General features: G+C 40.3%; 2 protein-coding genes across 3 annotated transcripts; one reads left to right on the top strand and one right to left on the bottom strand.

The window, feature by feature from the left end:
* The first annotated feature begins 9,522 nt into the window (after window positions 1-9,522).
* LOC142520518 (eukaryotic translation initiation factor 4B1-like) lies at window positions 9,523-12,757 on the top strand. The gene is made up of 3 exons (XM_075623521.1): window positions 9,523-10,721; window positions 11,306-12,019; window positions 12,572-12,757. Exons 1-3 carry the CDS (start codon window positions 9,583-9,585, stop codon window positions 12,588-12,590), a joined length of 1,872 nt encoding a protein of 623 aa, XP_075479636.1. The 5' UTR covers window positions 9,523-9,582; the 3' UTR covers window positions 12,591-12,757.
* A 376-nt stretch (window positions 12,758-13,133) lies between these two features.
* On the bottom strand, window positions 13,134-15,933 carry LOC142520520 (putative protein phosphatase 2C 14). Of its 2 annotated transcripts, none has more exons than XM_075623523.1 (5): window positions 15,332-15,933; window positions 14,943-15,113; window positions 14,011-14,181; window positions 13,731-13,910; window positions 13,134-13,609 (listed from the first exon to the last, which is right to left on the bottom strand). In XM_075623523.1, exons 1-5 carry the CDS (start codon window positions 15,692-15,694, stop codon window positions 13,196-13,198), a joined length of 1,299 nt encoding a protein of 432 aa, XP_075479638.1. In that variant the 5' UTR covers window positions 15,695-15,933; the 3' UTR covers window positions 13,134-13,195. The 2 variants fall into 2 exon arrangements, with proteins under 2 accessions (XP_075479638.1, XP_075479637.1); XM_075623522.1 differs by having other exon boundaries at window positions 13,137-13,645; window positions 15,332-15,931.
* Window positions 15,934-17,454: the final 1,521 nt, after the last annotated feature.

Genomic DNA, 17,454 nt, shown 5'->3' with positions numbered 1-17,454 from the left:
TTGAGGAGCCTTTTGACTAAGCTTAGCCTACCTTCATGACCATGACGCAAGAAAAGGGCCAATTTTCTCGGGTTATCAACCAACAACTCTGCAACAAGAAATTTTTCCTCTGCGCTTAGCTCTTGAATCACTTCTAATGCATCTAACGCTTTGTCCATTGCATTTTCCATCTTCTCATCAGTTGCTTGTTGTTTAACAAGGTTTGCTATAGAACTCTTGGTCACTTCTGCAACATTGTTGATTGCTCCAACGAAGCTATCTTCTTCTTCATTTAACTTCTTACGTTTCTTTGATTTTGACTTGTTGCTTGCAGTTTTCTTGAATGAGGGGATTTGTGTCCCAGAAATAGAATCATCAGCTCCTTCAACAACACGAAATACGTCCTCAAGCCCAAGCTCGATGTCATTAGATACTTCGTAATTCATATTAGGGACATCTTTAACAAAATTTGCAAAGTCCTCTGCATGTTCACCAGTTGCTCGATCATTTCCAAAAATTTCACACCAGTCATGGTAATACGACCAGTTCCTGTGCCGCAAGAAACGTACACTATTGTCTACCTGTAACAAATTAAGCAAAACTTGAGGAGACATTATTGTTTATAAAAACAAACTAGATAAAGAACAAGAATAAAGAACAACTATTTTAATCCCGCCTATGGTTATACTCATGCTCCTGTACCTCCAAATCAGTACCCACATCTTCCTCCAGATCCTAGTCCATACCTGTATCTACAACATTCCCATTATCCTACCACACATAATACTGTACATTCCACACCCCTGAATTACCCATATCCTGGTTCAGCACCACCACCTCCACCCACTCTTGCGCCTTACCACCCACTACACCATAGTTTTTTTATCCTTACCAGTATCGTGCATACACATCTCCTCCTCCACTACACTCTGCCCCTCCTCAGTCGAACCCAGAGACCTTTGGGAGTTTCCAAAATGGTTCATTTAGTGACCTCCATCATCAGTCATCTGGGAGGTTACAAATTATTCCAGCTATTAACCAAACAAACAACCATGTAAAATAATACCTTAATCATTGATTCCCATGCCTCGTTTGTAGCTTCAACCATTTTGTCTGTCTCATTCCAATCGATCCCACTTTTGCTTAAGATTGTCACCGAAGAACCATGTGTTTTCTTCCACACATGGATTTTTTAATTAATATGTGGATTGCCACGTAAGTCAGTATCTGGGAACATTTTCTTCATCGTATCTTCTAAAAATGTTAAGTACCCACATTTAAATCCATTCTCACTTTTCCATCCACAGTTAATAGTGTCTTTCAATGCTTGAATAAGAACTTCTTCCTCACGTGTACTCCAAGTACGTCGAGTCTTCTCTATTTTCTTGCCTTTGTCACCAGAATTTGCGGAGCTTGCCCTAGACTCCATAGACTATATTCCTGAAAAAAAAATTAGACAAATTTAATCAGTGAACAATATATAACATGTTATATGAGAAATACAACTAACACGATATAATAACACAACTTTGATATATAACATTCATTGCAACATAATATGCACTAGTGTATCTAAATCGAATAGACGTAAATACCAATGTAAGTGGTTAATACATGTTTCAGAAATGAAACTATGCTTAAAACTGAATCACAACTACTGTAATAATGTTCTATTAGTTGTGATACATGGACATTGCTAAGTTATCTCTCCATATATCTCACATTTCAGATGACTCAAAATTTTCAATGAAATCATCTTCATTTTCATGGATCGTGCTATCTGCGTCCTCTTCAACTTCCTCAATAGGATCGTTAGGCATTTGAGATCGGATGAAGTTGTGTAACAAAATGCAAGCCAATATGATTTTATTTTGCACTTTCAAAGGGTAAAACGAGGGACTTCGAAGGATAGCCCATCTCTTTTTTAGCAAACCGAATGCTCTTTCAATCACATTATGAGCTTGGGCATGTCTCCAATTGAAGAGCTCTTTGTAATTTTGTGGGCCAGTTGAACGATTTCCCCAAGCATCCCTATGATATCGTACTCTTCTGTAAGGTGTCAAAAATCCCTCCAAATTTGCATATCCATTGTCACACAAATAATAACACCCTGTCGTTATGATTACATGATAAGTAAGCAACATAAATTGATTTTATAATATATTGAAACAACATAAATATGTAAATATTCATATGACCTCTCTGAATTTTTAGACCATCATCACGAGTCACTGCATCACGGATAACTCTAGCATCTGCTGCCGATCCCTCCCACCCAGTAAGTGCATAAATGAATTTCATATCACGATTGCAAACCCCCAATAAATTTACCGAAATAGTACCTTTTCTAGTTCTGTATTTTGGTTTCTCTGAGGAAGGAACATGTACGCTAACATATGTACCGTCCAATGCACCTAGACAACCCTGCAAAATTTATCATACACAGTAATGTTACATGTCATTGAATAATGGTATGTGCCTCATACAAATATTAACAAGTATGTGTACATTACCTTAAACCATTTCCAAGTTTCATTAGTGCAATTTTCATCGACGGGGATAGGCTTAGCAAGTAGTATAGGATGCAACTTAAGAATTGATCGCAAAACTTCATGGAAATGAATGCTGATTGTATGGCCACTACGCATGAAATCGTGACCAGTAATTCGGTTTTTCTTATGATAGGCCAAGATAGACAAAAACATTGAAACTTTCTCCTGAATCCGGACGTATCTAGATTCTACCAGTCCTCCAACATTAGTTAGCAAATAACACAAGTGTGCAAATGCGTTTCGATTCATCCTCAAATTGACCACACATTGAATATCTCCTATTTCAATAATCCGATATAAGTGGCTCATTTGCGCATTAATTCTTCGTGTCATATTGTATGAGGCTGGTGCTCCACTCTCTAAACGTCGTCGTTTGGCGACTACCTTCTTGTATTGTAGTGTTAAAAGACATAACATCATGAAAGACCGAAACATTATTTGGTGCAGCAACAATAAAGTAGAATTTGTCAACGTTTTTTGTCCATATTTCTGGGATTCTAAGAAAAATTATGATCAAATAAGTCGATTTTGGCTAACCATACTGCAAAACTAAAAGTGAAATTTCAATAAAGTTCTCCTACATAGTTCCAGATAAATGTAGGTGTGTTCTCTGAAGATCAAATATTTCAAAACCAATCTTCTGCTTGTATTACACATTGTATCAAAATTTTTTTCTCTAAATTTAAATCAAATTTTATAATAATATATAATATAATATCAATAAAGTTGCTTACAGTATATTGTAATAATAATAACAATGTAGGAATTTCGGACGGAATAACAATATTGCTGTATATAATTTCACTTAACAAACAAACTCTGTAGGAGTTCTTCAGATAAATTTCAATAAAAATATTTGAACAAACTTCACTTCTTCTTCAGCTTTCCAAATATTTGATCTTAAAACACACCCACATCTCCATTTCCTATATTTCAAAACCAATTGTTTATACGCATGAGTTCAGAAATAGACAAATAAAATATCTTCACATTACAAAATCCTAAAGTAAAAAGTCATGCCTCCTCCATGAAACTCATCAAAATATTAAGACGAAGATAGCGTACTTGCATCAAAAAGTACCCACAATAGCTCTACCAATCCCAAGACATGGATACTGATACCCTCGGGATAGCCCGGGTTGTGCCGAGTCATGGACGATTCTTGTGCCCGGGGCATGGACGACCCAGGATACTGGATGGATGGCCAGAATCAGGACAAGTCGGCAGGAAGGGGAAGGGTTCATCAGGAGCCGGGCGGGTAAATGCCCGGGACGTCTCCTCCCTGGGCCACCGGACGCCCGGGCTCTCGTTCAAACTCCCGGGAACTTTCTACCCGGGCCACCTCGATATGAGCATCGCACTCGAGTATACTAGCAGAATAGGATGTGGGCGACTGTCCTATCTCTGACACCAGGCCGATGGGTTGACAAAATCAGATGGGCTGGATGTGACCAGTATGAGATTTGAAATGTCAGAATATAGGGTGTTCTCAGCCGTCCTACTATAATTAATAGATATTACGGAGAACGAGGTCATCATTACTTCTCCTACTATAAATATCAGGTTCTCCTTTACATTTACATTCATTCATTCACACCAATATCACAACCATCACTTGGTTACATTGGTTCTTGGCTTGAATCATTCACTGACTTAAGCATCGGATTGGCCACGCCGGACACCCATCCGGCGCCCATTCACGTGATTACCTTCTTGAGTGCAGGAAATCCTCTCCGCCCGGGAAAGAAGCTTCTGGTTCAGATATCTACATTGCTCTTATTTCCTTCATCATTTTGATAGCAAATCCGGTGGAGCACCCGACCCTGCTCACTCATTTCACCCGGATCACATCATTGGTGCCGTCTGTGTGAAATTGAGCTCAAGACGTAGATATGGTTTCCATTCAAAAATAAGCCCAACTCTGCTTGGCAAACATACAAGTCCGACCAGCTCGGCACTCAGATCTTATATGTGGATTTTATATGGGCTCAAAGCTCAGCAGCTATCTCGGATTGGCATGAAGATCATTTTCTATGCACTCAGTAGCATACAGCTATATTAGTCACCTAATTTAGCTCAACCAGAGAAGTTTCACTCGTCCGGAAATGAATTCGGATTCAATATTTCCAGGTCAATGATTTGATTTTTTAATAAAACTAATACAGCAGGTAAAGCAAAATCTCTTAAGTCCGGGAGGTATGAGGCCCCGACACATTCTCTTATGCCCAAGAGGTATGAGACCCCAGCACATTATCTTAAGTCTGGGAGAGACACAAGGCCCCGGCACATTATCTTAAGTCCGGGAGATACGAGACCCCGTCACATTCTCTTAAGCCCGGGAGGTATGAGGCCCCGGCACATTATCTTAAGTCCGGGAGATACGAGGCCCCGATACATTCTCTTAAGCCTGGGAGATATGAGGCCCCGACACATTATCTTAAGTCCGGGCGACACGAGGCTCCGGCACATTATCTTAAGTCCGGGAGACACGAGGCCCCGGCACTTTATCTAAGCCAAGGGTTCTCAAACCTGGCTCGGGGCTCCGCACCTCGACCATTCCCAAGTCCCGGGACATGCCCTCCGGCCCAAGGCTCCGCACCTTGGTTATTTATAAGCCCAGGGTTCTCAAACCTGGCTCGGGACTCCGTATCTCGACCATTTATGAAGCCCAGGGCTCCGCACCCTGGTTATCTATTAAGTCCAGGGATCTGTACCCTGGCTCGGGGCTCCGTACCTCGACCATTCATGAAGGTCAGGGCTCCGCACCCTGGTTATCTATTAAGTCCAGGGATCCAAACCCTGGCTCGGAGCTCCGTACCTCGACCATTCATGAAGGCCAGGGCTCCACACCCTAGTTATCTATTAAGTCCAGGGATCCGTACCCTGGCTCGGTGCTCCGCACCTCGACCATTCCCGAGTCCCGGGACATGCTCGCCGGCCCAAGGCTCCGCACCTTGGTTATTTATAAGCCCAGGGTTCTCAAACCTGGCTCGGGGCTCCGTACCTCGACCATTCATGAAGGCCAGGGCTCCGCACCCTGGTTATCTATTAAGTCTAGGGATCCATACCCTGGCTCGGGGCTCCGTACCTCGACCATTCATGAAGACCAGGGCTCCGCACCCTGGCTATCTATTAAGTCCAAGGATCCGTACCCTGGCTCGGGGCTCCGCACCTCGACCATTCTCGAGTCCCGGGACATGCTCCCCGGCCCAAGGCTCCGTACCTTGGTTATTTATAAGCCCAAGGTTCTCAAACCTGGCTCGGGGCTCCGTACCTCGACCATTCATGAAGGCCGGGGCTCCGCACCGTGGTTATCTATTAAGTCCAGGGATCCGTACCTTGGCTCGGGGCTCCGTATCTCGACCATTCATGAAGGCCAGGGGCTCCACACCCTGGTTATCTATTAAGTCCAGGGATCTGTACCCTGGCTCGCGGCTCCGTACTTCGACCATTCATGAAGACCAGGGCTCTACACCCTGGTTATCTATTAAGTCCAGGGATCCGTACCATAGCTCGGGGCTCTGTACCTCGACCATTCATGAAGGCCATGGCTCTGCATCCTGTTATCTATTAAGTCCAGGGATCCGTACCCTGGCTCGGGGCTCCGAACCTCGATCATTCATGAAGGCCAGGGGCTCCGCACCCTGGTTATCTATTAAGTCTAGAGATCCGTACCCTGGCTCGGGCCTCCGTACCTCGACCATTCATGAAGGCCATGGCTCCGCACTCCGGTTATCTATTAAGACCAGGGTTCTCAAACCTGGCTCGGGGCTCCGCACCTCGACCACTCCCAAGTCCCGGGACATGCTCCCCGGCTCAAGGCTCCGCACCTTGGTTATTTATAAGCCCAGGGTTCTCAAACCTGGCTCGGGACTCCGCACTTCGACCATTCCTAAGTCCGGGAGATACGAGGCCCCGGCATCTTATGCAAAGCCCGGGAGACATGAGGCCCCGGCATCTTATGCAAAGACCGGGAGGCACGAGGCCCCGACATCTTATCTCAAGTCTATAAGACACGAGACTCCGGCACCTCATCCCATCTCTGGGATACATAAAGCTCCCGATGCTTTTACAGACAAACTAAATATTTTCCATGATCGGGCACACAAGACTAATCGGGACAGTGAGTATGACTCTAGCCCGACTATTTAAGGAGAGAGTGATGATACCCTCGGGATAGCCCGGGTTGTGCCCGAGTCATGGACGATTCTTGTGCCCGGGGCATGGACGACCCAGGATACTGGATGGATGGCCAGAATCAGGACAAGTCGGCAGGAAGGGTTCATCAGGAGCCGGGCGGGTGAATGCCCGAGACGTCTCCTCCCCGGGCCACCGGACGCCCGGGCTCTCGTTCAAACTCCCGGGAACTTTCTACCCGGGCCACCTCGATATGAGCACCGCACTCGAGTATACTAGCAGAATAGGATGTGGGCGACTGTCCTATCTCTGACACCATGCCGATGGGTTGACAAAATCAGATGGGCTGGATGTGACCAGTATGAGATTTGACATGTCAGAATATAGGGTGTTCTCAGCCATCCTACTATAATTAGTAGGTATCACGGAGAACGAGGTCATCATTACTTCTCCTACTATAAATATCAGGTTCTCCTTTACATTTACATTCATTCATTCACACCAATATCACAACCATCACTTGGTTACATTGGTTCTTGGCTTGAATCATTCACTGACTTAAGCATCGGAGTGGCCACGCCGGACACCCCTCCGACGCCCATTCACGTGGTTACCTTCTTGAGTGCAGGAAATCCTCTCCGCCCGGGAAAGAAGCTTCTGGTTCAGATATCTACATTGCTCTTATTTCCTTCATCATTTTGATAGCAGATCCGGTGGAGCACCCGACCCTGCTCACTCATTTCACCCGGATCACATCAGATACCTATCGAAGGCTTTACGTGAACATAAGAACTCATTCAAAAAAGCAATATGTATTTTGTTCCGATAAACATGATTAAACCCAAGTCCCATTAAAATTTATTAAACTAAAAAATCATATTGCTGCTCATTTTGAGGACATTTCTTCATAAGGTAAGAGCTAATTAAAATATGAATGTCCCAAAGAAAGACAAATCATATGCTCAGAGTTAAACATAAAAGGGGAATTGAAACTCCAAATTTGATGATTCCCTAATTACAGCTGCTAATTCGTACAATACATAACTCCAAACTAAAATTTCTAAAAAAATCGAAAAAGTTTATACGCAAGCACCTACAACGAAAAAACAAAGCTTATACATACATTCAAAATCCAACAACTTACCAATACTTTGCCGACCTACCAATCGTATAATGGAGCATGTATGATTTACCTTCAACAACAAGCGATTACGGCTTAGAATGGACCGCCATTTTTCCCAACCTCCTATCACGATAGCAGATCTAAAATTCCATATCTTTCTTGACGATATTTTTGTGGGGTAAAGTTGTAATTTACCTAATATTTTAAGAAGATGATTGTTAATCTGCCTAAAAGAAAAGGATAGTTTTTCAATCAACCGAGGTTTTTTTTATACGGGCTTTGGGATTAATTGGGCCAATTAAAAATGAGACAAACATGGACTTAATAATCTATCCTCCACTTATCACCCACACCAAACATAGCCTTAACATAAAAAGTATGGATGACCCAAATAACAGATCCGTCTCACAAAATACGATCTGTGTGAGATCGTCTCACACAAGTTTTTATCAATGAAAAATACTTAAACTAAAATATATGAGACGAAATCAAGTTTGAAATTTTTAACACACAATTTTAAATTTGAAGAAAGAAGGCCATTATTGCACCACAATTAATGGTTTTCCAATGGACAATGAATATATGAGCCAACTCATCTCGTTTAGTTTAACATTAATTTGATATTTACTAAATATCATACTCGGATAAATCCCTTCCCACTTGTTCATATTTATCACATCCAATTAAATAATGTAAATGGACCCCAATTTATATTGATTCAAATATTTTTTTTTATCTATTTCATAATCATCATCAGTATTATTATTATTATTATTATTATTATTTGGTAATTTTATTTATTTTTTAATGTGATATAGACGTCAACAAACTTGTGTAGTGTCATATCAATAAATCCATGATTTTTTAAAAAAAAATGGTCAAAAATTAAAGATTATTGGAATTAGGCTTCTTATTTAAATGATATTTGTTATCATATAAGAATTATGGATGTTATTGGACAATATTGGATCTGTTCGGGATCCGATTAAATCGGTTCCGGATTGTGGGTGTAGGACATCAGACGAATTTGGTGTATAATCGCACCCGAAATCAAAATCAAATTGACTTGGATTAAAATGTAATTGGAATTGATATATATATATATATATATATATATATATATATTCTTTTGCTACAAATATGTATATAAAGAAGTTATTTATGAAACAAATTTATAAAAAAATTTAACTATCGAATCGGATTCAACTAATAAACCGAATCAAATTGAAACGATTTCAGATTCATTTTGAAGCAGCCAGATATGATATAACATTCACGTTCCATTCAGTTCGATCTGAAAACCAATTAAGTTTCTGATCGAACTGGATTAAATCGGACATGATTTGAAATGGTTTCGAATTAAAATGGTCCGATAAACATCTTTATATTAGTATTTTAAAAATCATTTTATAATATATATATATATATATTAAAATCTTGAATTTGTATGAAGTGGTGCTATGCAACAAAAGCACTTCGTAAGATATTTATTTCCGTGTCTTCACCTTGCCAACCCACTTTTCACCCAATCAAATCCTTCCACGTAATCACAATCAGGTGGTGCCCGCAAAATATCCAACCGACGTGGGGCCCTTAGCTTTCCGCCCCCATTCACGCTCTTTCATACTATCGGGGCTCCGGCTGCATTAACGGAGCCCCGTTTCACCAAAAATGATATATTAAATAATTAGTTTTTTTAAATCTTTTTTTTGTTTGTTTTTCCATATTTAAAATCTCAGGTTTGAAAAAAGGAAACAATTTTTCCGTTAATACGCAGATCTTTATTCGAGGATGTCGAAATCGCCATGGGGGAATATCGGTGCCTGGGCCGCCGAGGCCGAGCGGGAGGAGGCGGAGGAGCGGGAGGCGGCGGAGAAGGCCGCGGCGCAGCCGGGCGGGGGCGCCAACTTCCCGTGCCTGAAGGATGCTGTGAGCACCAAGCAGAAGAAGAAGACCAAGATGACCTTGCAGGAGTTCACGATGAAGTCTAGCTACGGAACCGGCTCTGGTCCTAGCCGTGGATTGACTCATAAGGAAATGCTACGGCTCCCGACGGGGCCGAAGGAGCGCTCCGCGGAGGAAATGCAATACGGAAGATTGGGCGGGGGGTTTTCAAACTACGGGAACCGGTCTGGTTCTGTTGGATCTGGGCCGGGAATAGATCGTGGACGAGACTATGAGGGTGGGAGGAGATCTTATGGATTTGAGGAGGAGAATCCGAGGGGACGGAATCAAGCTAGGGTTTCGGATTTCAATCCACTGCAACAGCCCTCGCGAGCTGATGGGGTAGACAGTTGGGCTTCGATGAAAAAATCCCTGCCCGATTACAATTCGGGTGCGACTCATTCCGGAGGTAAGTACAGCTCTCTGGGCGGAAATACCGGTGCTGGAGGGTCACGCGCAGATGGGGTGGACAGCTGGGCGTCTATGAAGAAGCCCATTTCACTATCTCAGCAACAGCAATCTAGATCTTCAAGTTTTGGATCAGGCTTCTCGAGGCCCGATTCCGATCGTTGGACGCGGAATGAAGCGCAGAGGTTGGTCTTGGAATATCCGAAAGATGAGGCTGAGGTGGTGGCCAAAGCTAACAAACCAAACCCGTTTGGCATGGCAAGACCTAGGGAAGAGGTGTTGGCGGAGAAAGGATTGGACTGGAAGAAAGTGGATGTGGATTTGGAAGTGAAGAAGCAGCCGAATTCCGCTGGTGGAAGCAGGCCAACTAGTTCTCATTCGAGTAGGCCTCAAAGCTCGCATTCAAACATATCTGAAGTGTCGGCGTCGCTGTTGCCGGGATTGGCTGAAGGAGCGGTGAAGCAAAAACCAAAGGTGAACCCATTCGGGGATGCTAAACCCAGGGAAGTTTTGCTTGAGGAGAAAGGCTTGGATTGGAAGAAGATTGACCTTGACTTGGAGCATCGAAGTGTTGATAGGTTATTGCCCTATGCTTCTCCCATTGTGAATTATTACTGCTGTATTAAGTCCTTTTATGCTTTTCATAAGATTTTTGCCATTAATATCTTACCATTTTCCCAGATTATAAACCATAATTAATTTGCTAATTTTGCTATTAAGGAAAAACCCTTTGTCCCAAATAGTTCTTGGCTATGATGGCTCGTAGCTTTGTGCTTGTCAAAATGCATTTAGTTTCTTTGCAATCCATGCTAAAGTTATTTTAAAGTTGCCATAATTGTTTGTTTCTAAAAAATTTGTTCGAGCTATAAACCTACCCCAGAGAGCTTTGCTGTTCTTTTAGATTTGGTAGCATGTTTTGATTGAATGCACCACTCTTCCACGTAGAGTTTTGCATGTTTTGTTGTGTAGTGGATATGAGTATGAAGAACATTACAAAGATTATTTTTTTGTTTTATAACTTGAACATTTGAAGTGTATTGTACAAAAAGGTAGTTCACATCCTTTATTGTTATATAGTTATATTGTGCTTTGATTTCACAAATATTAAAAGGCACGAGTAAAAGGAAATGTTATTGATAGTGGAATGTGTGATAAATTTCAGGCCTGAAACTGAAGATGAAAAGAATTTGAAGGAAGAAATTGAGCTGTTGGCTAACGAGTTGCAACAAAAATCTGGGAAAGATCAAACCAGTCTGAACGAAATCATACTTCAAAAGCAGCAGGAATTGGACCTTCTGGTTCGTCAATTGGATGACAAAGTTCGTTATAGTCAGAAAGCCTTTGAGAGGCATGGTTCTGGAGCTGGTAGAGGTACTGGATTTCATGATCGGCCTCCTTCTCGGCCTGGAGCACCTGATGCAGGAGCTGGTTTCCATGATCGACCTCCTTCAATGCGTGAAGCACATGAGGAACATAGAACTGGCTACCCTCAGAGACCTCATTCTCGGTCTGGCTTGCACGAGGATCCTAGAGTTAGCTTTACGGATAGAGCTCCACCGTCAGCAGGAGCATACGAAGACCCCAGAGTTGGATTTTCTGAGAGACCTCCTTCCCGGCCCGGAGCATATGAAGACCCTCATTCTGGATTTTCTGATAGACCCCGTTCCAGGCCTGGAGTCTATGAAGAACCTAGAGTTGGCATTCCAGACAGATCTTCCTTCACTCCTGGACCATATCAAGAGCAAAGAGCTGTTGACTATGGCGAGGGAGCTCGTTCACGTGGCACTGTAAATTCATGGGGAAGACCGAGGGATGACAGAAGGGCTACACAAGGTGGTGGTGGAAGAGGTTTTTTAGGCAACAGAGATGTGGAGAGGTACTTGAATATACCATCTTTTATGTTTCAGACTCTCTTTTTAGGTTTTTATGATAGATAAGGACTGGATTTTCTTTCTTATATAGCATAAGTTGGAAACTTTTCCTATATAGCTCTCTCTGACCTTAGATCACGGAACCATCGTTGTCAATGTTCTGAAAGATTATCTGCTGTTGAATTTAAATGATTAAACTCTGTTACAGTGATAATGCTAGAATTTTAGAGATCAAATCGAATCTTTGGGCAATATGCTGAAATTCTCCTTGCTATTGTGAACACAAGTTGCCATTTGCTCGACCATTTTGCAGACAATTGTGTGGCATATTCCATGGGGAGTAGTGAATGAACTATCTACGTGCTTAGTTTTGGAGGTTGGGGTTAATTATTTTGCGTACTGGTACTAGAACGTATGTATATTTCTTTGTCACAGTGGCTTATGGGCTATGGCTATATCTGTGGTGTTCTTGATGTATTCTGCACGATCTCCTGCTTCATATAATCGGCCTATACATTATGCATGTGATTGATGCTGGCCATTTTGTTTTCTGGCAGGTCGGGATCAAGGTGGTGATTTTCTTTTGATGTGAATTCTTCCAAGAAGAGTCTTCTGCATTAACATCTGACCTGTTGGAATACTAATATATGTAATGGCACCTTATATTTTTATTCTCCGAATTTTGCTGTGAAAAATGGAGCTATAATTATTGGATACTAGCTTTAAAAATGTTATCTTGAATTGTTGCATCGTGAACTTCCGATGATGCGGGAAAATACTTTTTTACCTTCTTGCTTTACGTTGTTGGCTACACTGTTGAAATGCATACTCTGCCCGTTGACCCATTTACTCGTTTTATATTTATATTACGGTGGTTACATTCTGCTTTGTATTAATCGATTATTCAACACCTTTTTCTTTTATATATATATATATATATATAACTGGCATTGTTAGCATGATAGAGCCCACTAACCCAAGAGTTCCCAAGGCGTTGGAAGTACATAGACGTCATTTGGTTATTTTCCCTCTGAGTTTTGTAACTGGCATTGTTAGGAGAGAGCAAGAGCTCAGTTAATACTCTCTGTTTATATATATATATATGCATATACAGCATTTCTAATTAATTTTTTATAACTAAACCTTGATGATTAATCTATACACTAATACTACAAAAAAATTTAATCTTTAAAATGATGTCTTAAATCAACTATCATCACTGTAATATCATCCAGACTGCCCCTACTCACAGCCAGATTAGCAAGATCCTTACAGGCCCTCACAAGTTCCCCACAGACTGGCTTCTCCATCCAGCCTTCATCCCCCCCATTGCTTGGCACTGGGGTCATCTTAGCGTTCATTTCTTTCGCAGTGGAAACCCGTGGGCACTTAAATTGAGGACTCGTGTTCTCACAACACAAATCGCCTTCTCCGAGTTTCAGGTAGGTTGTCATCTTTTCATGGCTTGCATGTTGGCATATCCTCCTCGACCTGACGAATGAAAATCGGGGCGATCTTGATATGGAAATGTCATTTACGCAGCAATGTACTATTTCTTGAGTAGACTTCATTACATGTGTATTTGCAGAACATGCCTGCAGCACAACATCCACTGCTTCTTGGTTACCGACCTATTATGAAATTGAAATCTGTTAAGTTTGAAAGATGTTGAAACATCGAGGGACAAAATCTTGTGTCATGCTGATCTTTTTTTACCTCTTCCCAGAGTCCATCAGATGCTAAAACAAGATATTCCATGTCTGGACTCAAAGCTACAACCTTGGTGTCAGGCTCCGCCACCACCCAATTTTTCAAATGCGCATCCCCGATGCTTCTCGAAACAGCAAGCATTCCATGGACTCTCCAACTACCCCGATGGAACACTACATATCCACCCTGAATAACAACAAATAACCACCAGAAGCGAAAGTCAGTATCAGCTTCAATCGTTTCTGGATTAAAGAAAAAGCTTCGAGATTGCGTAAGTTAATGGCACCTTGTCCTCTATTCTTTGACGTTCATCCTCTCGTGCTGGTGTATGATCCGTTGTAAGAACTTCTGCTATTCCGCCCCTGCAAAGAACCGCTCGGCAGTCTCCCAAGTTTGAAATTACCATCTCCTCTCCCTCAATCAGGGCAGTGACACAACATGCACCGCTGCTGAAGTCCTGCAATTCTCACTTCATCAGCCAAAATTCTTCTCCATTATGGAAAAGAAATTTGTAGTCCATGCAGTAATTCGGCAAAGCAGAAAAATATTTGATCTATCACAGTACATTTTTTCATCTTTTTTCTGCCTTGAAGCAACGTATGACGTAAAGTCAACCATCTTAAACGAAAAATATCCTCTCAAGTCTTTACACCTTGCATGCTTCTCGAAATTCAAACCATTGCATAATGTTTTACTGATTCAAATCTGAGAATTTTGTCGACCATTGCATAAAGTTTTACTGATTCAAACCATTGTGTCGACCACTCTTTTATGAGGAATTTCTTACCAATTTTTTTCAAAATATTGATGATAGAAGTCGACACCGTATCGTTTACGAAGTTATTCCTTTACAATGATCGAAAGAGTCATGTTAGTCGGCCAATATTCCATATAAAATTTCTTGTTTACGCAGTCCAAGTTTTTCTTATTCAAAAGACCTCATTTACTTTAGCCAACACGAATCATGCACCTAACCGAATCAATTACTCAAAAATAACAATATTTATTATAATTCTTGTTCATACCAAATTACCAACTACCAACAAACCATTCAAGAACATTGATGAAGACTCTAGCTCGAAATATGCACGTCAAAGATGTACTTAGTCCAAGATATTTAAAAAAAAAGCACTGTTTCTGGGAGAATTTACAATCAAAATTAAGATTAAAGAAACTATGAAACCAGATGACAAAAACCAAGTTAAGATTAGCAATGACCTGTTTCAAGAATTCTTCATCTGTTCTCAAATAGCCTGCCTTCATAGCTTCTAACTTCGCATTTTTGTCAGAAGAATTCTCCAACATTTCAAAAATCTTCAAATGCAAATTTTCCGCCACAAATTCAGCAGCTTTGCTTCCCCCGTGCCCATCATACACACCGAAAAATCCCTGCAATTCAACCCCAAGAATTTGGTTACTTACGATTCATCAAGAAACTTTAGATTCATCAAATATAATGCAGACAATTCAAGAAAAACAAGAAACACACGCAAGATTCATCCTTTCAACCCACTTTTTTCTGCCATTTTCACATTTATATTAATCTAATATCATATAATTAATTCAAGTATAAAAATATATCAAACAAGATTCAAACTTTTCACTACCTTCTTATCATTTAACGAAGAAACAATCTTGTGGGCATCTTCCATGAACTTTTTCTTGCCCTTAACTGAGAAAACAGCAACCCCGGTATCACTAAAGCACACAGCACCATCTCCTTGCCCTTGAGCACTGCTGCACTCGGAAATATCAGCAGAAATTTCCCGAGAAACATTAGGGATCTCAATCTTGGGGGGTCTCTTTCTCTTCAAAGAACAAGAACCGCCACCCCCTTTTGGAAACCCAAAACCCTCTCCTCCATCAGAAATAGAGACCACACAAGAAGAAGAATTCAAAGCACTGGTGGGAATTTCACCCCATCTTGAATGTGAAACGTTCGCCATTAAGATTGAATCATCATTTGCCATTAAAAACAAAACCAAGAAAATTGAAGGAAACAGAAGGGAACTTGGAGTTTTGAACCAAAGATGGCCCCTTTAACGGCAAATGTGGGAGTGGGTCAATGTCCCGAATTCATGGCAGTTAAGGTTTGTTTTAATGGGGTCAAAGATTAAAGTTTCAAACTTTGAATACCTGTTCAGAGCCGTTAGGGTTCTTGGAAAATAATAGGAGCTAAGGAGTCACAAACTTTGATCACACGCACCTTTTAGGGGCTGCAGCTTTTATGTTCCGTTTGAACGAGGGAAAATATATTCTAGTTATATTTGGAATGGATCAAAAAATTTATTGGCTTTAGACTTTAGTCAAAATCATACTCATTTAATTCTTGATTTTGTAGCCAAACAAAGAAAAGATTTATTTTAAAAAATATCGAATTTAATTAATTTTTTTAAGTTAAGGAGGGATTTTTTACAATTAGTCGAGGATTATATCATTAACTTGGGATATATCTCATATAGCAAGATTCTTGTGAAAAAGTATCATGGATCTTTATTCATAAGACGGGTGTTGGAACATAATCTTTATGTTTTGGTGTTAACAAACAAAAACTGACTTAATTTAAATTTATCCAGACATCAGTTTAGCTTTTCTAGGCGTAGTCTGGATAATTTTTTCCGTACAAAATCGGATTATTATTGACGTGGAAAAAAAACAAGCCAACAGACACCTCTTTGTTGAACGGATCTTTTTTGAAACTGGAGAAGTTGGATTCAGAGACTATAAATAGAGAAGTACTTCAGTTTAGTGAGGACGATTTTCCACAAAGATTCAAGCATTCAAACTTTCAAGTATCTGAGCTAAAATTAGTCGAGCACATTTTAAAAAGAATTGCATCCGATCAATAAGAATCATCAAGTGCTAGGATATAATAGTATATCAATTCATTGTATTTGATTGCAATCTGTATACTGTTATTCATTCAGTTGAGGTATACATGCGTACTTTCCATTTTCAGTTCATCTGACCAAACCGTTATTTGATTTGTTCTTATATGTCAGTTTGACTTCTTTCTGCACTTGTTTATTAGTCAACTGACATTAACAATCGAAAGTATATAATTCAGTTACCAATTCGATTAAATTAATTTAAATTAATAGATAGTGTCAAGTGTTTATTTAACCATAATTCTAAACACTTCAACGGATCCTACCAACGGGTGAACTTTACTCATATTTATAATAATAAGTAATATTTTTGGCATAAAAATAATATTTTTTCATGGGTGAACCAAATAAGATATATATATATTACAAAATTGATTCATAAAATAGTCTCACAAAATTTTTTGTGTATCCAATTCTAGTGTCAGAGACTCAGATGAGCTATGAACTATCGGTAGATGCAATAAATTTTGCAAGAGATTATTTGCATTTCAAAAAACATAAGAACATTCCGTCTTATTTTTTCAACCGAATCATAACAATTATCTTTGGCAAAAATTTGTGTATGACGATCTCACATGTCGTATTTTGTGAGACGGATCTCTTATTTGGGTCATCCATGAAAAAATATTACTTTTTATGCTAAGAATATTACTTTTTATTATGAATATCAATATGACTGACTCATCTAACAGATAAAGATTCGTGAGGCCGTCTCACAAAAAACTATTCGTTATCTTTTATACTTTGTTGTAATTTATAGAAAGATAAATAATTTACCTTTCAGTTGAAACTTTAACTTTATTATATCAAATATTGTCTCTCTCATCTTCAATATATATATA

This window comes from Primulina tabacum, chromosome 12 (assembly GCF_025594145.1).
Source record: "Primulina tabacum isolate GXHZ01 chromosome 12, ASM2559414v2, whole genome shotgun sequence".
NCBI classification, from domain to species: Eukaryota; Viridiplantae; Streptophyta; class Magnoliopsida; order Lamiales; family Gesneriaceae; genus Primulina; species Primulina tabacum.
This window is presented reverse-complemented; position numbering and strand designations above follow the sequence as displayed.